This window comes from Rana temporaria, chromosome 6, assembly GCF_905171775.1.
Source record: "Rana temporaria chromosome 6, aRanTem1.1, whole genome shotgun sequence".
Classification (NCBI taxonomy): domain Eukaryota; kingdom Metazoa; phylum Chordata; class Amphibia; order Anura; family Ranidae; genus Rana; species Rana temporaria.
Genome location: NC_053494.1, coordinates 107913377 through 107941314, shown reverse-complemented (window position 1 = coordinate 107941314; position 27938 = coordinate 107913377). Strand labels below are relative to the sequence as shown.

General features: G+C 43.5%; 2 protein-coding genes across 2 annotated transcripts in view; one reads left to right on the top strand and one right to left on the bottom strand.

The window, feature by feature from the left end:
- ANKAR (ankyrin and armadillo repeat containing) overlaps nt 1–27938 on the bottom strand; it is a 106889-nt gene that overhangs the window by 78489 nt on the left and 462 nt on the right. The window contains exons 2-4 of the mRNA XM_040357142.1: nt 9666–10425; nt 3243–3680; nt 274–437 (exon numbers count right to left, since the gene is read on the bottom strand). Coding sequence (XP_040213076.1) covers nt 274–437; nt 3243–3680; nt 9666–10257 — 1194 coding nt within the window. The 5' untranslated portion in view covers nt 10258–10425. The remainder of the gene's footprint in view (nt 1–273; nt 438–3242; nt 3681–9665; nt 10426–27938) is intronic.
- Nucleotides 7466–27938, top strand: part of LOC120943694 (bifunctional protein GlmU-like) — a 72786-nt gene continuing 52313 nt past the window's right edge. Inside the window, exon 1 of the mRNA XM_040357146.1 lies at nt 7466–7621. Coding sequence (XP_040213080.1) covers nt 7590–7621 — 32 coding nt within the window. The 5' untranslated portion in view covers nt 7466–7589. The remainder of the gene's footprint in view (nt 7622–27938) is intronic.

Below are 27938 nucleotides of genomic sequence, written 5' to 3'. Positions count from 1 at the left end.
TTCTCTCCTGCCAGCGCATCGCCTCAGTGTGAAAGCCCTCGGGCTTTCACATTGAGAAGGCTGGGCAGGAGTTTTTCAGGCGGTATTTAGGCGCTATTTTTAGCGCTGAACCGCCTGAAAAACTCCTCAGTGTGAAAGGGGCCTTTGGAATTACAGTCCTCTGGAGATTAAGATTTTTTTCCAGACACATTTTAGAAATCTTTTTCAGGCAAGAGTAGGTTTAAATTGACAAAATGTCTCAAATTAGAAAAATAATAAACTGACTTTTCAGACCTTTATTTCTTCGGACACACTTTGAAGAGGCGGTGTTCCTAGGTCAAATTCGATACCTCCATGAAGGTGAAAATACTCATTTGATGTATACTGAAAATGCTGGCACTTAAAATCTTGCCCCTGCATTAGTGGAGGAAATTCACGCTCAGTCTTTACTTTATCATCTGCAAAAAAATCAAATCATTTATTAAAGTTTGCATCCCAAAAAATGTTTAGGAAATACAAAATGTATCACTTTTATATATACAGTACATCATACTGTATATTCAGATAGGATTTTGACTTTCTTTTAGTCTAGATTCACATCTATGCAATGCAGCAACGCATGTACATAGATGTGTGTTGTATGTGCGTGGTGTGGAGGGGCCTATTCATTTGAATGGGCTGCCCAATGCAAAGATGTTGTACTAAAGTAGAGCATGTATCTTTTTTTTCTCAAATTCGCATTATACCAAAGCACAACATTTCTTGCTTAGTACCTTCTCTTTCCTGCCGTGCTGAGCAAAATGTCTGTCAAGACGATAGACCAATTTTCTGGGGTCACGGCCTCTGCATTGAGATCAGATAAAGGTACTGTATGTGTGCAGAAAGCATTAACCGGAATCAGAGATCTAACTAAGAGTTTATCGAGTCCACATTACTGTTACAGAATATGTTACCCCAATATTTCATAACCCTTTTCTTTTTGTATTGCTTCCTTTGTTTGAAATCCCTGATGATCCTGCCAGTCCCTCTGCTTTCCTATTAAAGACGGAGTAAACCCCCGAAAAAAAACGGGGGGGAAAAAACCCTGCAAGACAAAGGCATAATCAGCTAGTATGCATAGCATACTAGCTGATTATGTATTACTTACCTCAGAACGTCTCCCCCTCCGGCCGCCGACATGTTGTCCCAGAGTGACTTCCGGGTATCTCTGCTCAGGCGCTGTGATTGGCCGGAGCGGCGATGACTTCACTCCGCGCATGGGCACAAAAAAACAGCATATGCTGGGGAAGAAACGGCAAAGAGTTTCGTTTCTTCTCGGGCGCATGCGCCATTTGCATTTCCTGCGCACATTTAGGAGATATTTCCCCTACCTATAGGTAAGCCTTATTCTAGGCTTACCTATATACTCGCCACACTGAGCATGAGAGCACAGCTAGTCTGTTTCCTGTCTGTGCTGGGAGCTCAGCCTGCTCTCCCCCAATGATAAGATTTCTGCTGACATGCCCCTCTCCCCTGCACAGCCATTTACTGGGAAGACCAGTGTGCTGCTGTTTCTTCTTCTTCTATAGCTCTCTGAGCTCATTATGCAACTGAGAACAGAGGTCACATGATCACTTCCAAAAAAAAGGAACAAAAACTTATTTATAATGTTTTTATATGTATACACAAAAGTTTTGACTTTCATTTCTACTTTAAACCGAAAGGATTGTTTTTGAAGATCAGGGTTCACATATATACTATGCAGCAAGTTAGTTGGCTGCAGGTACTATGCAGAGTCCCTGCTTGCAATGAAAGAGGCAGTGAGAGTGACAGTCAGAGTATTATCACCCTGCCACTCCACAAAACAAAAGATTATTAGTCCCTCTCTGCTCACTGAGCAGGGAGGGGCTTGTGCAGCGCCGCTGTCTCCTATGGAGAGATCTGATGAAAATGGACAGCATGTCCGTTTTCATCAGATCTTACCCGATCCAATCCGCTATGAACGAATGGCGAAATATCGCCATCCGTCTGATTTTAGAGGATCGGGTCAGATGTCAGCAGACATGTCTCCGCTAACATCTGACGCTCCATAAAGAAGTATGGAGCGGCCGTTCAGGTCCGCCGACAAATATGACAGGCGGACCTGAACGGTCCGACCGTGTGAAAGGGGCCTAATATGGCAGCTTCCTTGCCTGTAAAGGTACATACTGAATCTAGATGTGCCATTTTACCTTTTAAATGCTTGCCGCCCAGCGCACGACTATATACGTCAACAGCATGGCACGGACAGGCAGAAGGACTTTTATATACCTTCCCTTTAAGAAGCCGGCATTGTGGACACGCGCGCGCCGCCAGGAGCATACCCACGATCGTGTTACAGTGAGGAAGAAATCTGTAATCGGAAGCTGTGATCACTGTCGTGTAACACATAGCCCATCCCCCTACAGTTAGAACACATCCCTAGGCGCACTTTAACCCTTCAGCGCCACCTAGTTGTTAATCCCTTCACTGCCAGTGTCATTTTCACAGTAACAGTGCATTTTTATAGCACTGATCGCTGTATAAGTGTGAATGGTCCCAAAAATGTGTCAAAAGTGTCCAATGTGTCCGCCATAAAGTCTCAGGCACGATTAAAAAATTGCAGATCGCTGCCATTAATAGTTACAAAAATAAATAATAATAAAAATGCCATAATTCTATCCCCTATTTTGTAGACGCTATAACTTTTGCGCAAACCAATCAGTATTTGCTTATTGCAAAAAAAAATATTATTACCAAAAAATATGTAGAAGAATACGTATCGGCCTAAACTGAGGAAAAAATATATATTTTTTATATATTTTTGGGGGATATTTATTATAGCAAAAAGTAAAAAATATATTGCATTTTTTTCCAAAATTTTCGCTCTATTTTTGTTTATAGCGCAAAAAATAAAAACAAATACCACCAAAAGAATGCTCTATTTGTGGGAAAAAAAGGACATACGTTTTGTTTGGGAGCCACGTCGCATGACCGCACAATTGTCAGTTAAAGCAACGCAGTGCCGAATCGCAAAAAGTGGCCTGGTCTTTCACCAGCAAAATGGCCCCGGGCTTAAGTGGTTAAAATAGCTTTAAGAACATTTGCAACAAAGATGCTGCTGAGAATGTTAAGGTGTAATGTTATGTCTCCATCTTGAATGAACGATAAAAGGTAAAACTACTAAGTATTACTTTTACATAACAGAATATGTTTTTTTCCACATCAAATCTGATTTATATTTTTTATTTCTAAAAATAACTCACCAGAAAATGGTTGTAGCAGGCGACTAAAATCTGGCACTTTCATCTTCTTTTTCAACCCCAGCAGAAATGGCACAAGAAAACTGATGAGTTTGAGGTAGGCAATGTTTTTGCGTATTTCTGCTTTCTTCTCTAGATTTTCTTCCACAAGCTTCCGATGAATAGTGAGCCTCTGTCGGAGCTGCTGATGTGTTACAGAGTCCATATACTCCTCTGTCAGCCTTATTACATTAGACAACGTGTATGAGGCATCATATACAAACAAGTTATTGTACTGCTGCACCTGGACAGTAGAGCAGGTCATCTTTATTGTCACTTTGTTTGCATGCCGCATAAAGAAATTTTTCTCTTCTTGTTTATTTGGCTCATAAGTGGGGTCCAAGTCAAAGCTCTGTGAGTATATACCATCGAAGTCTGGATCACTGGAAATATCGATTAGACCTATCCAATAAACAATAATATAGGTGAACTGTCCTGCTACAGATACACTTTCATGAACCTAACAATTATTTTGTGAATTGTTCCTTTGATAAATATCCTAACAAATTCTCATGAATTTTAGAACAATGGTTCCCAACCCCCAGGCCGTGACCCACTGCTGGCCCACAGCTTCCTTCCTCACAAGCCTTAAGCTACTTGCCAATCCCTTAACCTCCCACAATACCTCCCAGCTCCCATAGTGCCACCCAACCTCCCATAGTGGCCCACAGTGCCCCCAGACCCCTTAAAGTGGTAGTAAAGTTTGTATTTAAACTTGTACCTACAGGTAAGCTTACCTGTAGGTACAATGAATATCCCCTAAACCAGGGATCCACAAACTACGGCCCTCCAGCTGTTGTAGAACTACATATCCCACGAGGCATTGTAACCAGTGGCGGTTCGTCCATAGAGGGCGCTGGAGCGCCGCCCCCTCTGGCTCTTACCGCTACTGAGTCTAATAACATAGATTCATGCATTGCGCGAATCTATGTTATTATCGCCGCTGCCGCTGTTCTATTCAGATGCCCGGCGCTCATGTCCGCCCATCTGAATAACGGCAGCTGGTTGGCTGTACGGAAGTGCCTATCAGAGCCAACGGCTCTGATAGGCTTTTCCGAGTACAGCCCTCGGGTCCCGGAAGCTTATACAAGGAACGCACTAGGGATGCGCTCCTTGTATAAGACTGACAGGCGTCTCAGCCAATCAGGTTGGCCGGTTCTGGCTACCGGTAACCTGATTGGCTGAGACGCCTGTCAGTCATCGAGGGCGGTAGAAGACATCGAGGGACGTGGATGGCTGACTCCAGTAAAGGTAAGTGCCGGGCGGGGGGAAAGGGGCACTTTACAGGGCACAGCGGCGACATCAATGGGCGACAATAGGCACAGTGGGGACAATAGGCACAGTGGGGACAATGGGCACAGTGGGGACAATTAAAGGGCACATTGGCGATAATTAAAGGGCACAGCGGTGACAATTAAAGGGCACAGTGGCTGTGTTTGATGGCATGGCACAGTGGCTGCGTTTGATGGCATGGCACAGTGGTGACAATTGATGGCACAGTGGCTGCGTTTGATGGCATGGCACAGTGATGCGAATTGATGGCATGGCACAGTGGCTGCATTTGATGGCATGGCACAGTGGTGACAATTGATGGGCACAGTGAGGCTGCAATTTTTTTTTTTCGTTTGCGCCCCTCCAAAAATTTTGAGCACCAGCCGCCACTAATTGTAACACACTGACAATCACAGACATGACTAGGCATGATGGGAATTGTCTTCCCTGAACAACTGGAGGGCCGTAGTTTTAAGACCCATGCACGTACAGCATTTAGGAGATATTTATATCTGCAATATCCAGTGACGTCATCCACGCATGCGCAGTGATGCTCTGCCTTTAGGGCATACAGTATGCCATTCAAAGCAGAGCTCTGTGCTGCGGCTCCCACGTGCACGCGCGGGAGTCACATAATCGCAGCCCCAGCCATTCGGACACCCTGGAAGGAAGCAAGGTAAATATATTAAGGGGTAATGGCGCTGCCTTATGAGCTAACCGCGTGTAAATCCAATACTCAATTAGGTGATTCCCCTGAACCAACTGTGATTGTGTGCACAGTGCCATGTATATAATAACAAATGTCGGGTAACCCCTGATAGGTGTGCTCATATACGAGGAGAGCCACCCTGTGAATCTTCAGGAGGTGATCCCTGTTTATGAACCTAGAATTCCCTATGGTGAAATTCTAATAGTGATGGGGTATTACACCTGGAAGGTGTATAAATATAAATGCAGAGCTTTTTTTCTCAGAAAATAGGTGCAGGAACTCAACCACGACCCCGTTCAGATTTCACAAACAGTGGAAGGGTCTTAAAGGGGCATTAAATACCAGAATTGCATTACATACAAAGTGCAGAGTTCAGGGGGTTACAAAGCTGTCACTTGTAAACACAGAAACCAGACTTCTGTGTTTACAAGTGATTGTGGTGAGCAGGCACCAAAGGGTCTGAGCCAGAGGTGGTGAAAAAAAGCCCTGTATAAATGTGATAATGATTTATGACCCTATGCCTCCCTGAAGCAAACCAGTTGCCTAGGAACTGTCTGTGATAAGACTGTGCTCAAAAGTTGGAAGATGAAAGAATGAAAAAATGAAAAAAGTGCTGTCTTGCCAGTATGTGATTATCTTGAACAAACAAATATCCCAGGAAGAAAGTGCAATTTGTGGTGCAATAAATAAATCAAAATAATAACATTCCAACCGAAGGAATAGGTATGTGCAAACACAACAAGTATGTATATATAATAGCCTCTATGTAGAAAAATGGCTGAATAGGATGAATAGCAGTCTGTAAATTGTACGCAGTATTTGATGATATATATTTAAATCAAAGCATAAGTCCTAAGATGGTGACTGGTAGTGAAGAAACTGGTGGTATCCTGGATTACACTCTTCAACGTAATGGCTTCCGTGCTCCCCCCTACGTGATCCCCACTCACCAGATTGTAGTCTCCCCCTGGGGGTGTTGCGCTCTGTGATCGTGGAGCAAATACAGTAGTATACCTCGATGGTGCTACTCTCCGCTGTTGGTCAGCTTCCACCAGGGGATAAAATCCAATCAGGACTTGGGGCCACACGTGGTCATTTAAAAAATGGTTGTTTAAAAGATAAAAAGGGAAGTCCGCATAGTGTATTAAAAAAATACAGTGCTTTTAATAAAAATAATTGCTGCAATCAAAACCTGCTTGCAAGCAAAGTATGAAACAATAAAAACAGCGAAACAACACCATAAGGTGCACTCCGTGCTGGGGATCGCGTGTGCCGCTTGTTTGCGTTCCACGGCCACACTCCCCTTACCCGGATGTGACGTATGACGTATGAGGTTGCCTGGTCACTGACGCGTTTCGTCACATGACTTTCTCCAATGACTTTATCACCTTTGAGAAAATGAATCCCTCCACAGTGACAGTATGCAGGTGGGGGGACAGACGTTTCTGCTCAGGATGTGAAGGCTTTCTAAATAAACTGTTAGCCTTTGACAGCTTTTGTTTGGATGCACCTATTATCATATTTTAAGCAAAGGTTAGCACCCCACACTGGAGTGAGTAAGTAAGGAAGTATCTGAAAAAGACTGGAGAAGATCAGCAGCACTGAATTGAAAAAAGGCAAAACAAATAAAAATGAAAAACGCATTTTATGAAAAAAGGATAAAACGCTTTTCTGATATACATGGTGCTTTGGCAAATTCATCCTGTTAGGATTTAAATCTACTTTATTCTTCCTCCTACAACACTTAACCTTGAACTTACCCCTTAACACTTACCCCCAAAGCCCTGGCATCTAATGGTAAAGCGAGATCTTAACATTAACCCGCAAACTTTCCTTGTCCTGTGCCAGGAGTCTCTGGGCCAAAAGCAACTAGGTATAATACGCTAAAAGGAAGACAACCCTGTATACTATTTGTATTGCCTCCTACCCCTGTCGTAGCCTCGTATGGAGAAACGCAGTGTCGGGCGGAGCAATACAATCTTACATCACCACGCCCCCAGCTGACTGGCTCGAGCCGCGGCTGGAAGACGGCTTGTTTTTTTTAAACTGTTTTAAACTTGAAAAGTTTTTTTGGATGTCAATAACCCTGAATCTCAAAATAAAGGGATTTTTACGTTTGATATACTGCACCATAAAGCTTTTAATTTCTTCCCCCTACCATACCCCTATTCAACACGTCCTGTGCTGGGAGTGATTTCCATCTGCCTGGATTAATCCTGTCTGCGGTACGATCGTGTGCCCTCGTTCCAGACATTTTTGGTGAAGGAGGATCGGATGGGAGAAAAAACGATTGGCTGTTGTGGAGTCCTTTGGAGACTTGCTGAGCCTTTATGATCTCTGTGATAGGGATCCATCAGATCCGGTAAGCGACCCCTCTATACATCATTTCTTTCTGTTTTGCTGAAAATTCTGGATGAAGATTGGTTTTTCATATACCTCTGATTACAGCAAGCTGCGTTTTCAGCCACCGTTTATTGGACTTTGTGTGTTTTTGGTTATATTACACTAAACGATTCAAGTTAATTTGTTTAATCACTTGCACCTTTGTCTACACATACAAGGTTGCAAATGTTTTCCTTATTTTTGACATTTCTCCTTTTGGCTAAACCGTTAAATGCAGCACCAGTCATATTGTTAGATTGAATTTTTATTTGTGTATTTATTTAGTGTTTTTAGGAGATTTCTCCCCTATTTTGCACTAATAGTTTTTTTTTTTTTTTTTGAGCATTTGCACTTTTTTGCACATTGTGGCACTTTTTTGCAAATCATTAGCCTGTTTGGCACAGTGGGGGTAGCGCGGAGTATTCACGTTTACATCTGTATACCACTGCTACAATATCCTTAAAATGATGTAAATAGGCATGTAGCTGTTATTAGAGCTCCAGTATATCGGAAAGGTTGTCTGCAGTATCCTGTTTCATAAGCAGCAGTGACGATTTTGTGGCTTTCAGCCTCAACAAAAATACAGTAAAACCTTGGGTTGCGAGCATAATTTGTTCCAGAGAAACATGCTTGTAATCCAAAGCACTTGTATATCAAAGCATTTTTTTTTACAGGGTATAAAAGAGAAGAAAAGCGTCTCTAAGTGTAGCAATAAGTTGCTAAATGTTATACCTTCATTAACCACTTAAGGACCGTACCATAATGCTGCCTAAAGACCCAAGGTGTTTTTACAGTTCGGGACTGCGTCGCTTTAACAGACAATTGCGCGGTCGTGCGACGTGGCTCCCAAACAAAATTGGCGTCCTTTTTTCCCCACAAATAGAGCTTTCTTTTGGTGGTATTTGATCACCTCTGCGTTTTTTTTTTTTTGCGCTATAAAAAAAAATAGAGCGACAATTTTGAAAAAAATGCAATATTTTTTACTTTTTGCTATAATAAATATCCCCCAAAAACATATATATAAAAAAAAAAAAATTCCTCAGTTTAGGCCGATACGTATTCTTCTACCTATTTTTGGTAAAGAAAAAATCGCAATAAGCGTTTATCGATTGGTTTGCGCACAATTTATAGCGTTTACAAAATAGGGGATAGTTTTTTTTTTTACTACTAATGGCGGCGATCAGCGTTTTTTTTTCGTGACTGCGACATTATGGCGGACACTTCGGACAATTTTGACACATTTTTGGGACCATTGTCATTTTCACAGCAAAAAATGCATTTAAATTGCATTGTTTACTGTGAAAATGACAGTTGCAGTTAGGGAGTTAACCACAGGGGGGCGCTGTAGGAGTTAGTGTTCCCTTAGTGTGTGTTTACAACTGTAGGGGGGTGTGGCTGTAGGAATGACGTCATCGATCGAGTCTCCCCTATAAAGGGGATCACTCGATCGATGCAGCGCCATAGTGAAGCACGGGGAAGCCGTGTTTACATACGGCTCTCCCCGTTCTTCAGCTCCGGGGAGCGATGGCGACGGAGCGGCTATAAACAAATAGCCGCGCCGTCGTCCCGGATCACTCCCCGAGGGGACCCGACCGCCGCAAGTCGCGCGGGGGGGGTCCCGATCGGACCCCCCACCCACGTCTAGGCAGGGACGTACAGGTACGCCAATGTGCCTGTACGTGCCATTCTGCCGACGTATATGTCGGGAAGGGGTTAAATGTAACCATATTGCTACACTTAGAGGCTTCTTTTTTCTTTTTTATACTCAGCTGTGACATGACGCTACTCTTATACCAAGACATCGCTTGTATATCAAGGCAAAATGTATTAAAAAATCTTGCGAGCCGCTCTTAAACCAAGTTACTCTGAAACCAAGGATTTACTGTAATCAAAAAGAAGGGGAGCGGTAGAAATTTCATGGCTGAGGTTCAGTTTTCCTAATTTTTCAGCACCATTGGTCTATATTAACTTATTTAAAATGGTGACAGTAACATAGCTTTTATTAGGACATAGAAAATTCTTACCTGCTAAAGAGAACTCTGAAAAAATGTCTTTCTTAGTCTGAGGAAGTCCATTTGCATCAATGTCCATGACAGATCTCCAAAATTCCAAGAATCTTGTCCTTTTGTCTTTTGACATATAGGCACCATGCCATAGAGCTTTTATCATGTAATCCACGCTGATCATTATTTGCCCAACTCTTGTGTCGAAGTATGCAGGGGGTAACTGGCATGATGTACTGCTGTCATAGTTGGCATCAAGAGAGATTGATGGCACTTGATGAAAGCAATAAATTCCAAAAACAAGCTCCCTTAGTATCTGGTGAACCTCGCGACAGTCCAATGGGATATCATTGTCAATTGGAACTAAGAGAAGAACATTTGGATAGGTGATATTTTTCAGCTGAGTTATCAAACCACTGGGAAGTTGGAGTGGTAGTTGAGCATCATCCACAGACACAAGCCAGCTGGACATAGTATGGGCCAAAAGTTCTTGTAATTCACTTCGATTAAATTTGTCAAAGAATGCATTTGCATTTCTCTGAACTGTCATTTCAGCCATAAAGTCTTCATCTTGCACCGGGCTTTTTATGCTTTTCTTGACTGTCCTTAACATGTTTAGGTGCTTATACAGTCATATACTATGGGATTGCAGTAGTGATGACTAGCATAGTGATATCCGTCAATGTAAACTGAAGGCATTCATTCACTAGAAGGCCTATCCAATAATATTAACATAAGGTGTTTAATAATTTCTTTTTTATCCAGGTATCTTTATATGAATCTGAAAAACAAAACCGTATATGTTTAATTCATATAAGTTGCTACACCGAATAAGAAAAGGATATAAAGCAAAATAGAAAAATATATTGTTTTTTTTCCAAACGCCATAGCAAAGGTCCTTGCATTGGGAATAAATGCATAATCTGAGGATACCTTCAATGACAATTGCATATAAAACTGACTAGTAAGTCAGAGATAGGGGCAGCCGAATTTCTATGCATACAGTTTCTATAAATTGAATCTAGCCCCATCTCTCCAGGCCCCGTATAGGTGCTTAAATGTAATGGACATCCTCATTGACTGGTAGGAAGGCTTGAAAGGTGAAGGTATGAAAAAAAGAAGGGGAACGGTCAGGGAAGGGAATGGGCGCAAATGATCCACTATTATAAATAGGCGATAGTATTTATTACCTATATTGATCGTGTACCCAAGTGGGTTGTGTTGCTGTAATCTATATTATTATCACAAAAAAATGTCAGGTGGGAAACGGAAAGAAGGAAAGAAGGAGGGAGGGGGAGAGGGGGGGAGAGGGGGGGGAAAGGGAGGAAGGGATTGGAGTCGGAGGACGGAGGATCGGAGGATCGGAGGCGTCTACTGCCCTGATACGGATGGATCGCGCTGATCGCGCTGATCACAGCACAGGCCACGGGCTACAACGCAGGCAGCACCTGTACATATGAGCCGGCAGCAAAGAGGAAATACCACAATAAGGGATACAAAGACAAATACGTCTCAGCTGACCAACAAGTACCGACCATAGCAGGGGAAGCTGTAAAGAGCCATCTCAGCTGTGCGGTTCATACTACAAACAGCAGCACTAAGACGGACTTGTTCCATACACTCTACCCACCATGGTCTGGTAAAGTATTGACCTTCCCTTAATTGGGATAATTTGCCATACACTTCAATTCATGCTGGCTTCTTATACTGGACTTGGTGTTTAGTTTCAGTACATGCATTGTCTGAAATATGTTTACACTTGCTGCTGGTATACCCTGATACAGTCTGTTATTATATGCTGTACAGCCATACTTTGCCTTAAAGCAACAGCGAAACACTTGCTTATATAAAGTAAGCCATCCGTACCATCTTGAACTATTAAATGATCAGAGATCAACATTAATAGGTCCTTTTCTCCTAAAACGCTGGGACTTTATTGTGACTCTTGAACAACCTCAGGACTAACTACTAATAGGTGCTCAAGCCTACTTACTATTAATCTATAGTCCCATTACTAACAATCTAGGATCAACCATCCCCACCTCTTCCCTCCCCCTCCTAGCCCATGTTCAGCCCCTTCATCTTATATCGACACCCCATTGGCTAGATGCAAACAGTCTAGGGACTATACTTGTCCGTATGTACTTTTTCGTTATTATACTTTTGCATCCAATCTATTATAATATATTTTTCCGAGTGTCGATACATGATCGGTCTGAACAGAACGTGTCCGGATCACGTTAATCGTTAAATGTTTGTCTATGTCCTGTCCTTATTTATTGCGCATGTTTCTTGTATTCTTTCCTTGAAGGTAGCCATGAATAACAATTTTTTGGCCACCACTGATATACAGTACTTTTATAAAACTTGTAACCTTTAATGCCTTAAACAATTTTGATACTAATAAATAATTTAAACGTATCATTGTCTCCTCCCACTGATCATAATAGTGTTGCTAAAAGTAATCCTCTTTAAGCCAACTGGCTGATTTTCTACCTTCTCTTTTTTCTTCCTCTCTAAATCCAATCCCTTCCTCCCTTTCCCCCCCCTCTCCCCCCCTCTCCCCCTCCCTCCTTCTTTCCTTCTTTCCGTTTCCCACCTGACATTTTTTTGTGATAATAATATAGATTACAGCAACACAACCCACTTGGGTACACGATCAATATAGGTAATAAATACTATCGCCTATTTATAATAGTGGATCATTTGCGCCCATTCCCTTCCCTGACCGTTCCCCTTCTTTTTTTCATACTTAAGTTTTGTGACCATTATGGTCTTTTCTAGCAAATCCACAAATTAAACAAAAAGGCATTAAAAACAAATCTTTTCCACTTTTTCCCCAGACCGGGTATGGCTTTTGTACTTGGTGATGAGATAGATCAGGAGATACTAACTGCATTTGATAGTAATACACCACAAACCCTCGATCAAAACGAGGAAATAAAAAACAAATTTAAAGATCACAAAAAATTATTACTTAAACATCTAAATCGGAAGTGGGACGTAACATCACTTGAAACATATATCTCCCAACGAATAATCCCGAGAGGCTTAAGAGAGAGGGTGATCCCAGCTGAACACCTGCATACAGAGACATTTCTCCCCAAGTGGAAGGAACTCTGTATTGAGCATGGCCTTAAAGTTATGGGCCTAATAGTAGAGGAGGAAAAATTACAGTTAGAGATAATACAGCAGGATATAACAGCAAGTGCCCAAGGACTTGAGACACTAAAAGACCAAGAGGAATTTGAAAAGCAAAACACACAATTAAAAAAGGATATTGATAAAGCCCAACTGAATCTAAAAATTACCAAACAAGGGAAGTATAAACGTGACCTAATAGATTTCGAAAAAAACGAAATATTTGATCTTACCATCCCTCGTGGTAGAAGTAAGTCACGAGGAAGAAATTCACGTCCTCAATCAAGGCAACGCCGTAACAAATCATACGGTGACCTTGAAAACGATTCAAAAAAATCGGTAATTTTTTTAGACCAGGAGGGAGAGGATCAGGAGATTGTCCCGAACCCCTCCCCAAAAACTTCTTCCAGAAAATCACGCCCCCAAAAATCAACGCAGGAACGCAGTTACACCAGGAGCCAAAAGAAAAACTAAACTTTGACCCCCCTCAAAAAGCAGTTGATAATTCTGGGGATCTGAAAGTTATCAACTTTACAGACTTTAATTTGACCAACGACCACCTGAGCCTACTCCAGAAGGGCATGTCCTTCTCACCGGTCTCCAATATGGATGAATTTACAGTTTTCAAGGACATAGCCCTTTTCTTACGAAAAGTGTTTTTTCGATCACTATACTCTAAAACTGATCAGACGATCAAAACCATTGAATCGATAAATCCAGAAGATCAACGAATTCTGGATATCCTGAATTCACTTCTTGATGAAAATCTGACCCCAAATACTGAACCACTGGTTACAGTACGACGGGCTAATCTTCAAATAAAATCTCTTAAAATGCCCCCCATCTCAAAAAACAGATGGTTACACCTATTCTTGGACATGGTCCAAACGGACTTAGAAAAAATTGACTGGTCGCATAAAATTAAAGACAACCTTTCAAATAATGAACGCATGGCCCTAAAAGAATTACAGAGTAACAACAAAATAATAATTAAGAATAGTGACAAGGGGGGTAACGTTGTCCTCTTAAAACAGGACCAATACGAACGTGAGGCCAAGCGTCTACTAAATGACGCCTCAACTTACAGCAAATTAGATCACAACCCCCTACCCAGACTTGTTGACACTCTAAATAATAAATTGAAACTAGCGAGAGATGAGGGGCTCCTCACTATGAAAGAACACAACTACTTGGTGGTGACAGACTATAACACACCAACATTCTATATCATACCAAAAGTCCACAAAAGTCTGACAGACCCTCCAGGCAGACCAATTGTGTCTGCCTGTCATGGACCACTTGAGAGAGTTGGAAAATACTTGGACTTACTCCTCAAGGAATTGGTGACTGAGTTAAAGTCATTTGTCCAGGACACACAACATGTCCTGGCCAAATTAAATGACCTTGATATACCACAGGAAACAGATGACATCTTGCTAGTGGGCATTGATGTAGAGTCCCTATATACCTCTATCCCGCATGAGGTCGGTATTGAGGCAGTCGAAACCTTCCTCGAATCTACATATCCGGCCTCAGGTCCACAAAACGAATTTATTATTGAGTTATTACACCTAGCATTGAATAACAACTATTTCCAATTTTTAAACTCCTATTATCATCAAATAAGAGGGACCTCAATGGGAGCAGCCTGGGCACCCGCATATGCGTGTCTCCACTTGGGCCTCTGGGAGGAGAAAGAGGTATATACGTCCCCGATGTACCGCCGCCACGTACGTACGTGGTGGCGGTACATCGATGACGTACTAATGATTTGGCAGGGACCCCCTGAACTTTTAAATCTGTTCTTACAGGACTTGAACATCAACAAACGTAATATTCACCTAACATTCACCTACCATGCAGAAAAATTTTCTTTTTTGGATCTTCAAATAACCTTGAAAAATAAAAAACTACATACATGTACATATCGTAAAGATACAGCAGCGAACACCTTACTGTATGCGACTAGCCACCACCCGAACTGGCTCAAAAACGGGATCCCGGTGGGCCAGTTCCTCCGTATAAAGAGGAACTGTTCCAATCCAGAGGACTACAGACGAGAAAGCCAAGAGTTATACTCCCGCTTTCGAGAACGTGGGTACACCCACGGACAAATTAAAAAAGCTAGGAAAAGGGCGGCCATACGGGACCGTATGGACCTCCTTACAAAGAAAAGAACTATTGACAATCTCTCACCAGTGAAAGTAGAACCCATTAGAATTATCACCACCTACGGTTCCCAATGGGACAATGTCCGTAAAGTTTTAGAAAAACACTGGGGCATTTTACGAAATGCACCCACCCTGACGGACATTGTTGGTGATTCCCCAAAACTAGTCGCCCGCAGATCCAGGAGCATCGGCGATACCTTGATACGTTCAGAATTCACAAAGGAACCGGAAACCACTTGGTTATCACATTATCCAAGGACACTTGGCATGTTTCCTTGTAACAAATGCCAGGTTTGCCCTTATGTTGAAAGAACTTCAAGTTTCGCAGATGCTCATGGTAAGGGATCCTATGAAATAAGGAGTTTAATAAACTGCTCCACAACCCGAGTCATCTATATTATTACATGTCCGTGTCCCAAAATTTATGTGGGGAAAACTAAAAGAGCCCTAAAAATACGCCTGGGCGAACATCTTAGAGAGATAAATGAAAAAATTAAAGAACCTGAAAAACCCCTCGCCAAGCACTTCGCATTATGCCACAATAGATGCTCGGAAGGCCTGACGGTCAAAGGCATCTATGCACTAAAACTTTCAAAACGTCGGGGTGATTTTGACAGAGTCTTATTGCAGAAAGAAAAATGGTGGGTGTATCATTTGAAATCTTTAATACCCGTGGGTTTAAACACGGAACTCAACCTGCAGGTCTTTTTGGACCCCTGATTTAAAGACACTGACAGGCACCTTGTATGAACAGCCACATTGGTCTTACAATATCCTTGCCATTAGAAACCCTCTCTTACACCTATGCTATAATACACTCCTAACCTCCCCTCCCCTCCTCCCTTCCCCTCCTAAATTATCAAAATACTAATGGACTCCTGACTCTCTCATCTATCAAATTCCCCCCCTTTCCCTCCCTCTCTCCCCCTTTTTTTTTCCCCCCCCTCCCTTCCCTTTCCCCCCCCTTCCCCATTTCTACATATAAGCCCAACTACAGGCATCCTGCCGACCTTATACTTATTTTGGACTTTACTGTAGAATAAAAATCACAACCAAGCCATATATAATTTCACATCCAATGGATGATTTTTCCCTCTTCCTAATTCCTGTATTTTCCTATTTATTCACTCCTATCCTTATTTACTCCTAATTTTTATTTATCTGTCACCTAGTTCGTCCTTACGTGTATCCCTCCCTATCCCCCCCCCCTTTTCTTTAGTTTCCCCATCATTCAGAAGATGTGAAAAGTATTGAAAAGTGGATTTCTTTAGAACTATATGTATACATATGGACGATAGCCTCTATATTTATGAAAACCCAATAATGAGCTGTTTCTTGTATGAGTTAACAAGAAATATAACTATACATCCATATGGCACAGTAATGTTCTAACATAAAAACAAGTTATTAGAAATATACTTGAACCATGTCTACTATGTCCGCAACAGGACAACAACACTCTCGTTTCTTTTCTAAATTGGTGACGGGCACGGACAGCCTCTAGTATAAAACCTCATACCGCTGTCTAAGCCCAACACGTCCAAGACGAAGCTACGCCAATGCGCCTGGCGAAACGCGTTGACGTCACCTAGTAGCGTGATCGCCTGACCCCGGAAGCTTGGAGTCGGAGGACGGAGGATCGGAGGATCGGAGGCGTCTACTGCCCTGATACGGATGGATCGCGCTGATCGCGCTGATCACAGCACAGGCCACGGGCTACAACGCAGGCAGCACCTGTACATATGAGCCGGCAGCAAAGAGGAAATACCACAATAAGGGATACAAAGACAAATACGTCTCAGCTGACCAACAAGTACCGACCATAGCAGGGGAAGCTGTAAAGAGCCATCTCAGCTGTGCGGTTCATACTACAAACAGCAGCACTAAGACGGACTCGTTCCATACACTCTACCCACCATGGTCTGGTAAAGTATTGACCTTCCCTTAATTGGGATAATTTGCCATACACTTCAATTCATGCTGGCTTCTTATACTGGACTTGGTGTTTAGTTTCAGTACATGCATTGTCTGAAATATGTTTACACTTGCTGCTGGTATACCCTGATACAGTCTGTTATTATATGCTGTACAGCCATACTTTGCCTTAAAGCAACAGCGAAACACTTGCTTATATAAAGTAAGCCATCCGTACCATCTTGAACTATTAAATGATCAGAGATCAACATTAATAGGTCCTTTTCTCCTAAAACGCTGGGACTTTATTGTGACTCTTGAACAACCTTTAGGACTAACTACTAATAGGTGCTCAAGCCTACTTACTATTAATCTATAGTCCCATTACTAACAATCTAGGATCAACCATCCCCACCTCTTCCCTCCCCCTCCTAGCCCATGTTCAGCCCCTTCATCTTATATCGACACCCCATTGGCTAGATGCAAACAGTCTAGGGACTATACTTGTCCGTATGTACTTTTTCGTTATTATACTTTTGCATCCAATCTATTATAATATATTTTTCCGAGTGTCGATACATGATCGGTCTGAACAGAACGTGTCCGGATCACGTTAATCGTTAAATGTTTGTCTATGTCCTGTCCTTATTTATTGCGCATGTTTCTTGTATTCTTTCCTTGAAGGTAGCCATGAATAACAATTTTTTGGCCACCACTGATATACAGTACTTTTATAAAACTTGTAACCTTTAATGCCTTAAACAATTTTGATACTAATAAATAATTTAAACGTATCATTGTCTCCTCCCACTGATCATAATAGTGTTGCTAAAAGTAATCCTCTTTAAGCCAACTGGCTGATTTTCTACCTTCTCTTTTTTCTTCCTCTCTAAATCCAATCCCTTCCTCCCTTTCCCCCCCCTCTCCCCCCCTCTCCCCCTCCCTCCTTCTTTCCTTCTTTCCGTTTCCCACCTGACATTTTTTTGTTGAAAGGTGAAGGTAGCGTGTGTGTGATTAAACTTTCTGAATGCTCATGGGTTGGGATGAGCAAACCTGGCCTGGAATAAACAAGGCAAAGCAAGGCATGGGTAGCTAAGTACTGCCTTGGGGGCAGTGGCGGCTGGTGCTCCATTATTTTGGGGGGGCGCAAACAAAGCCCCAACCAACCCCATAACCCCCCCCCCCCGGTCACTCGCCCACAATAGGTCACACAGATATATATACAGACAGACAAATAGAAAGACAGACAGACATTGTGTGGAAATAGAGACAGATGGATAAATATGCAGACAGATAAATAGACAGATGGAGAAATAGATAAACATTGGGTAGGAGGGGGGGGGCAGACAGACAGATAGATAGATATACAGATAGAGAGATAGAGAGATAGATAGATAGATAGATAGATAGATAGATAGATAGATAGATAGATAGATAGATAGATACAGACAGATAGATATACAGATAGATAGATAGACATACAGATACATAGATAGATAGATATACAGATAGATATACAGATAGACAGACAGACAGATGGATAGATATGCAGATACAGATAGATAGGTATACAGATAGATCGATCAATAGATAGATAGATATGCAGATAAATAGATAGATAGATATACAGATAGATAGATATGCAGATACATAGATAGATAGATATACAGATAGATAGATATACAGATAGATAGATAGATAGATAGATAGATAGATAGATAAACATACAAATAGATAGATAGATAGATAGATAGATAGATAGATAGATAGATAGATAGATAGATAGATAGACAGATATGTAGATGGATAGATAGATAGATAGATAGATAGATAGATAGATAGATAGATAGATAGATAGATAGATAGATAGATAGATAGATAGATAGATAGATAGAGATAAACATACAGATATATGGACAGACATATAGATAGATGGACAAACATATAGATAGATGGATAGATAGATAGATAGATAGATAGATAGATAGATAGATAGATAGACATACAGATACATGGACAGACATAGAGATAGATAGATATACAGATAGATAGATAGATAGATAGATAGATAGATAGATAGATAGATAGATAGAGACAGACAGACAGACAGATAGATAAACATACAAATAGATAGATAGATAGACAGACAGATAGATATGCAGATACATAGATAGATAGATATACAGATAGATAGATATACAGATAGATATATATATAGATAGATAGATAAACATACAAATAGATAGATAGATAGATAGATAGATAGATAGATAGACATACAGATAGATGGACAGACAGACAGATAGAAAGATAGATAGATAGATAGATAGATAGATAATCAGATAGATAGACATTGGGTCTAAGGGGAAGAATGAGAGATAGATAAGACAGACAGATGAGAGAGATTTAGTGGTGAATGGGAGAAACATTTACTACGATCAGCAGTCCCCCATCCCCCCTCCCTTCTGCTCTCCTCTCGAGTCCAGCTGCACACAGCTTCAAGTCTGTATGCTTGGAGCAGCACTGACTGTAAAGGGAGGGGGGGGGTCCTGCTTCACCTTTTCCCCCAGCTATTCACTCGTAATCCGCTGGTGAATACAGAGACATGTGCCTGGCAGGAGAGGTCAGCCACCAGCATATTACGAGTGAATAGCTGGGGGGAAAGGTGAAGCAGGACCATCCCTCCCAGTCAGTTCGATCAGAGCATACAGACTTGAAGCTGTGTGTAGTGCTGCTCAGCGGGACCCTGGAGAGGGGAGCGGGAATCCCGTCTTCAACTGGGGAGGTGCTGGTGGTGACAGGGCTGGCTGTCAGTGGCAATACTAGCGCGGAGAGATGCTGCGGTGGTGGTTCGGCTGGTGCTGGTGGTGGCAAGCATGGATGGATTTAGCTGCGGGGAGTGGAGGTATGAATATAACTGCTTACCTTCAATGGCGCCGCTCCTCTGATGCCCCCACAAGCGCTCCAGAAACCGGAAGTGATTTAAATGGCACTTCCCACTGACTCTACTTCGGTCCCCGCTGGCCAATCACATTACACCACTAGGGCATTTTGACAAATGAAAGGACAGTGGGAATGTGTGCGGGCGCACAGCTTGCGCCCTGCACACGCCCTAAACACGGGCAAATCAGCTTTCCAGCCTGCAATCAGCTGATTGCAGGCTGGGAAGCTTCCCATAGACCGCCGCATGTCTGACGCCTGATCACTCTTAAAGTGACATTTACAACAAAAAAAAAACATTTCTTTTTTTTTTTACAGCTTGGGGGGGGCGGCGCCCAAGCGCCCCCTATGGACGGGCCGCCACTGCTTGGGGGACATGTACGGATGCCAAAACAATTACTGAAAAATACCGTTCAGTGGAGACAGTCTTTTCATGTGGCTTAGGGGCAACATTAAAAATACACAAACCCTTTAAATAACATGTTTTAGTTGGGTAGTGGGGAATGATATCTGAACTCTGAAGATCCCGACATCAAGTTATCTTTTTATTCAGTCCGGGTGCATCGGGGATAGCAATTTATGACCCGCATTTGAGGAGTGGAGGCCTTTTTATTTAATCTGATTTCAGATATGGTTTGACAGGGGAAGGAACTGAGTAGAGGGGGGGGGGAGGGAGGGGGTTATGTTGGTATATCTGCTATCTGTGATGGCACGGTTTTATATGTACCTGGCCATGTTGGCTGATAGGTAAGCTTGGTGTTGTGCCAAGAAATGTATGTCTTGTTATGTATAACATTTTCAATAAACAGAAATTTTCAAAAAAAAATAACATGTTTTAGGGATGCCTTAAAGCTTCAAACGCTGTTACGGAACAGTACCGTCAACGCTTAATCCTGGCCTAGGCTGACAAGGCCCAAGCCTAGGGCAGCACTTTGCAGGGAGGCAGCACGGAAAGAGTCCCCGCTGGCTTGCGGTACAATAGCAGTCTTATGGGGCGGACTGGGCTGAGAGGCAAATTAGTCTAGCGCACCATAAAGTGGCCGCACTGCTTCTGGTATGCAGGTGGCCGGCATTCCGCAACTGTGGGGGGGTGCCGCTTCTAATTTTGACTGTCCCATTATCCTGGACCACAAACTTTCCTCACTGGGTCATATTTAAATTAGGGGGTGCACGAGTTTAGTCAGGTCTAGGGCAGAACAAAACCTAAATACACTACAAAGTACCGAGTATATATTAAAAAAGGGCAAAATACAGCATGAAGTTTACCTTAAAGTTTCAACCAGACCTTTATCCAGCAATTCAATCTGGGTAGTCAAGAAAGGGAGGGCAGTAGGCGTGCAACCCCCATTTTCTTAACATGATCATGCCTTTTAACACTTCACTTCCCCTACATCTTTCTTGGGGGACCTGATGTGGGAAGAGGTGCTTGTCCCTCAAGGGAGGGGAGAAAGGTTGGCTCCAACCACTTGAGAGGTTCTCCCCCCCCCCAATGTTGAAGGGCATGTGGCCTGATATGACCCAGAAGGGAAGGCCACGTGCCGAATTACAAATAGTAATAGTAATTAGGGCATACTTAAATGGGGTGCATTAAAGCAAGCTTGAGAATGACTTAAAGAGAGATAACCAATTACTAGCAACCTATTTTATAGAAATAAAACTCAAAGTTTATATCTGGCTTAAGCAGGGCAGGAGGCATAGGAGAGAGTAAATTGGGACCGGGTTATTAACCCAAATGTACTTTCTGCATAGACAGTAGCCCAAAAATAAATCAAGCTCATAATTTTATGGACATATTGCCATGGCACCAATGGACTTCTCAAAACAATGCTATACGATATGCAATAATGATATTGCATTACATAGAATTGGAATAATAAGATTATGTATTAACATATAGCCAGCTTTTGTGAGAGGAGCAATGCTGTGATAACACTGTAGGGTGATAAAGATTACAGAGAATTATCCAATGTTTGTAAAGGAAAAAAAATGTACATACCCAACAATTCATTGGATCAGCTTTTCTCAACCAAGCTTTCTTGAACAACCTCTGCCTCTCAGATGAGTAACTACTGACATCAATGAACTTTTATGTATCTGTAAGGGGGGGATTTATTCCCAATGACCATGAAGGACCATTCTTCCCGGTGTCCGTCATAGTAAGTTACTGTGGGCTTTAGCTATAAAAATCCAAATCATATCCCTAGCTAGGAAGGCTCTGGATTTTAACGGGAACCCTGTGCTATGTTTTCTTTTTTTCTGCAGGGCATGTGGTCTGTAATGTTTCAGGAGCAAGGGTTGGGAATGGGAAGCATACACTCTGTGTCCCCTGCTAGCACCCAAGACCGTATATCTGGGCATGGATCTAGTGAGTTTTGAGAGTACAAAAAAAGAAAAGAAAAAAAAACTGTGTGGGGTTCCCTTTAACTGTTGCCTATCCTGCATAGGTATATAAACATCCTGGACTTGAAGCAGTTATACCAAGATCATTATCTATGATCCTGGTGATGTGTTTTTCAGACTCGTGGTCTGCTCTCATGTAAAAGTGATCTGATCAGCTCTACAGCTGCCTGATCACTATTAGAGCTTGGGAAGGGGGGCCCCCTCCTTCCGCTGTTCCTGGGCTCTCCTGTTCCACCAGGGAGCCTGAAACTGTTGTTAACAGTGAGAGGAATATCCATCTGCTGGAAGCAACGAGGATTTCATCACTTCCAGTTTCGGTGATGTGTTTTGGTCACTGGTACGGCCAGGAAAGCAGCCGATTAAAAAGATCTCTGTTTGATCAGCTGCCTTGAAGGGCACTCACAAATGCAAAGATACACATACATATACACAGCAAACATCAGTGCTCACATTTAAAGTGACACTAAACCCTTGTTTTTTTTTTTAAATAACAAACATTTCATACTTACCTCCACTGTTTGTTTTGCAAAGTGGTCATCTACTGGGGTCCACCGGCGGCGCTTGTGGCTCCTTCTCACATCAGTAAACCCCCTGGGAGAAGCGCTCTCCCAGGGTATTACATTGCGGGCGCGCTCCCAAGTCCAGCATTTGCGTCTATAGACATAGATTGATGGATTCTGCCCTGCCCCAGCGCCCGATTTGATTGACAGCAGCAGGAGCCAATGGATGCGCTGCTATCAATATATCCTATCAAGAGCCGAGAACCCTGGCAGAGACAGTTTTTCACGACGAAAAAACTGACATTTTTTATGAAAACCGGTGGTGTGTATGCTCCCTAGCAGTTTTCTTGATGAAAAAACTGCCCGCAAAAAAATTGACACCAGCTCTCTTTTTTCTCACCATGTTTCTCGCCAGTTTTTTTCTCGTCGCGAAAAACGGTCGTGTGTATGCTTTTCCGAGGGAGAAAAAACTTGCATGCTCAGAATCAAGTATGCAGCCCAAAGGGTGGCGCCATTTGAAAGGAACTTCCCCTTTATAGTATTGACTTACGTGTTGTACGTCACCTCGCTTTTGGTCTGACGTTTTTTTGCATGGATGTGTATATGCTAGTCAGGCTGGAGAGGAATCACGTTGGGAAAAACATTGTTTTTTTTTCCTGCCGAGAAAAATCGTTGTGTGTACGAGGCAGAAGAGCGCGTCTCCGCCGAGGGATCGAAGGGCTCAGGTGAGTAAAACGGGGGGGCTGGGGGGCCGGTCAGTGTCAAAACACAAGGGTTTACAACCCCTTTAACTCTCAACTGGTAACCTGTAAAAGCATCACCTATAGATCATTTTAGGTACTGTAGTTTATTGCCATTTCACAGGCATGCGCAATTTAAAATCTTCATATGTTTGGTACCTATTTACTTAGGTACCAAAGGATAAAGCAGAATTAAACAACTCACAGTTGACTTCAAACAGGGCCCTGTAAGAGTCAATGTTATGGTATTAAATAACAGTATTAAATAGGGTTGTCCCGATACCGATACCGAGTATTTGCGGGAGTACTTGTACTCCCGCAAATGCCCCCGATGCCTCATCCGATACTACACCCCCCGCCACCGCCGCCTGGTTAAACAGCGTGCGGGGAACATTACAGCTTTCATTTGAATAGCTGTAGTGTTCCCCGCCGCGCCGCGTATAGACACTCCCTTTGCTCGGGATTGGACGGGTGATCTGTCCAATCCCGAGCAAGGGGGAGTGTCTATACGCGGCGGGGAACACTACAGCTATTCAAATGAAAGCTGTAATGTTCCCCGCACGCTGTTTAACCATGCGGCGGCGGCATCTAGGTATGGGGGGAAATGGCTGGATATATGGGGGACATGGCTGCATATATGGGGGACATGGCTGCATATATGGGGGACATGGCTGCATATATGGGGGGACATGGCTGGATATATGGGGGGACATGGCTGGATATATGGGGGACATGGCTGGATATATGGGGGACATGGCTGCATAGATGGGGGACATGGCTGCATAGATGGGGGACATGGCTGGATATGTGGGGGACATGGCTGGATATGTGGGGGACATGGCTGGATATGTGGGGGACATGGCTGGATATGTGGGGGACATGGCTGGATATGTGGGGGACATGGCTGGATATATGGGGGACATGGCTGCATATGTGGGGGACATGGCTGCATTTGGGGACACATTTAAAAAAAAGTATCGGTATTCGGTATCGGCGAGTACTTGAAAAAAAGTATCGGTACTTGTACTCAGTCCTAAAAAAGTGGTATCGGGACAACCCTAGTATGAAACAATACAAGCCGAAGTCAGACCTAAGTAAGTACGCAATGGAGGGATTTCTCCAATGCAGTAATGTCAGGAGTACCTCTCCACCAGGTCTCACCCAGCTCTCAGAAATAACAATAACTGTACAGGTGAGTATAAACAGTTATATTATATGTGTGAGTCTATATGCTCTTTGGCTCCCTCTAGCGTTCAGTTCCACAGACACGTGTCTTACTGCGTTAGCTCAGACAGACAAACTGAATTCTGTAATTGTTCCTTCCGGTTAGAAGTAGTCTTCTGCTAGCCTCAGTTGGTGCACATTAGTTAATTGTAATACAATGGGATGTGTAAAGAAGGAGAAAACAAACACCCAAAGTATATAGCGTGCTGGCGCAAAAACGCTGATCCTCTCAATGCACTGTCACTGCCGGATGCAATGTATCCCTGCATGTGGCGTGTTGACTTCCAAAAAGTGAGTCTATAAGAACCACCTTCCTGCAGTTATTTATATCGGTGGGCAGGTGCCCTCTCACCAAATGAGGCCTCGCCGGCACGTTCCGTCTGGAGTGTCTCGGTTCTCAGCCTCTCCACAGCTCGCAGTCCTCCGCGCAGCCGTCACAAGGTGCTGGTGGATAGGCGACTCTGGTTGCTTTGAAGTTTAGAGCGACACTGCGACAAATATCCCCCAAGGATTAGGCGATCCGCTCTGGTGACTGTAGGCCCAGGCTTCTCGGGCCTAGTCAAACTTGTAGCAGGCCTCAGCGCAGGCTTCCTGCTGGCTTGAAGATGGCGTCCCCAGAGACCAGATGCAAGCCTTCCCTTGCATTAAAAAGCTCCTCCCAGAAGGCTGTGCGTGATGAAATGCAGTCTGGTAGCACAGTAGCACTGTGGGCATTGTAGTCTATTTAACACCCAAAGTAATGGAGTCGTTATCTCCCTGTACTTCAAGGTCCATAATGCATTGTTCTATAATAATTAAACCGAACAGGTTGCAGCAATATAATAATTGAACACCGGAGGGAGCTGAGTTCCTTCTTAACCACTTCCATACCAGGTACTTACGCAGCTTCCCGCCCAAGCCAATTTTCAGCTTTCAGCACTGTCGCACTTTGAATGGCAATTGCGCGGTCATGCTACACTGTACCCAAACAAAATTGGCGTCCTTTTTTCCCCACAAATAGAGCTTTCTTTTGGTGGTATTCGATCACCTCTGCGATTTTTTTTTTTTGCGCAACAACTAAAAAAAGGCTGAAAATTTGGAAAAAAAATTACGTTTTTATTTTTTTCTGTTAATTTTTTTGTAAATAAGTTTTCTCTTTCAATTACGGGCACTGATATGGCGGCACTAATGGGCACCGATGAGATGGCACTGATGGACATCGATGAGGTAGTACTGACGGGCACAGATGAGGTGGCACTGATTGGCGGCGCTGGTATGCGACACTGATGGGCACACATAGGCGGCACTGATGGGCACACATAGGCGGCACTGATGGGCACACATAGGCGGCACTGATGGGCACACATAGGCGGCACTGATGGGCACACATAGGCGGCACTGATGGGCACTCATGGGCGGCACTGGGCACTCATAGGCGGCACAGATGGGCACTCATGGGCGGCACTGATGGATACTTATGGGTGGCACAGATGGGCACTGATAGGTGGGCACTGGGCATGGATGGGCACTGTGGGGTGGCACTGATGGACACTGGGGTGGCACTGATGGACACTGGGGTGGCGCTGATGGACACTGGGGTGGCGCTGATGGACACTGGGGTGGCAGCACTGATTTTTGCCAGGTTGCCAGTCAGTGCCCATTTGTGGGCACTGACTGGCATCTTTTTTTTTTTCTTTATGCTTTTTTTTTTTTAGACTTTTTTTTTTTTTTTTTTGTCATTTTTTTTTTTTTGCCCACCCTGGTGCTCCAGGGTGGGCATCCCTGGTGGTCCAGTGTGGCGATCCGAGGGGGGGCTGCGCTGATAAACAATCAGCGCTAACCCCCCCTGTCAGGAGAGCCGCCGATCGGCTATCCTCTACTCGCGTCTGTCAGACGCGAGTGAGGAAGAGCCATCGACGGCTCTTCCTGTTTACATCGTGATCAGCCGTGGTTGGACACGGCTGATCACGTGGTAAAGAGTCTCCGCCGGAGGCTCTTTACCGAGATCGGAGATGCAGGGTGTCAGACTGACACCCCGCATCACCGATCGCCGCGATGCGCGCCCCCACGGGCGCGCGCGGCATGAAATCCTGCAGGACGTTCTGGAACGTCCTGTCAGGATTTCATAACCACTTCCCGGACGTAAATCGGCCATAGGCCGGGCGGGAAGTGGTTAATCACAAATTGTAAAACTGTAGTCTATAGCTACGTTCCGAAGTGGCACCTTGCTACACATACATGGGCGTCCGCTCCATAGGGCAAAGAGGGGCAATTGACTCCCCCTGGAAAATCAAGAAGGTGTTGAAGAGTCTTGCGGCTGTGGGCTGTCTGAGCAGTCCTGGGCCGGATGTCACACAGACACAGCGAGCAGAGTGAGGAAACCTGCTGTGCCCATGACGTGCTGATCTGAGGTACTGAATGGGATGGGGGAAGGGGTCCGTCTGTGCTGAAGGGGGGGTCTGTGCTGAATGGGGGGGGGATGTGCTGAAGGGGGGTCCATCTGTGCTGAATGGAGCGGTTTGTGCAGAATGGGGGATCTGTACTGAAGGGGGGTCCATCTGTGCTGAAGGGGGGTCTGTACATTCTCTAGGCTATATTTATATGGGCATGGAGTGAAGCTGAATTATCTCAAGAGCAATTTCACACTGCCAGCTGGCCGCGTTATCGGTAAAGCGCCGCTTTACCATTGTTTTAGCTGCGCTATTTGGCCGCTAGCAGGGTGCTTTTAACCCCTGCTAGTGTGTGAAGAAAGGGTTAAATGCGACTGCGTATCGACACTGCGGAAGCGCCCCCCCTGAAAAAATTTCAGCGGACGCCCATGTACACATACATACGGTCACACAAATCTTGTCTGAAATTCCGAATGTCAAGAACGCAGTGACGTACAAGACGTACGACGAGCCGAGATCAATGAAATTCAATAGGCAGTTCGGCTCTTCTGCTTGATTCTGAGCATGCATGTTTTTTTTCACGTCGTGAATGGGTATCTGTTGACTTTGTTTGTTAATAGGGTGTCTTTGTGCGTTACATATTATTTTAACTTTTGTGATAAAGAATTTTCGATTTTTTGTTAAACTATTGCTTCATGTTGTGCTGGGAAATCCGCCATATTTTGATGGAGTTTTTTTTTTTTTAAATCATTGAATCCTTTTGTATAATTAATGGATGTTAACATAGTGGGGTCCTTCCTTCCTATAGACTGCTTGGGTGTTCTAAGTCATTTTCTCACTGAGTGACATTTGCGTTCGCTGCAGAAGCATCAAATGTTTAAGTAAGTAAGCGCAA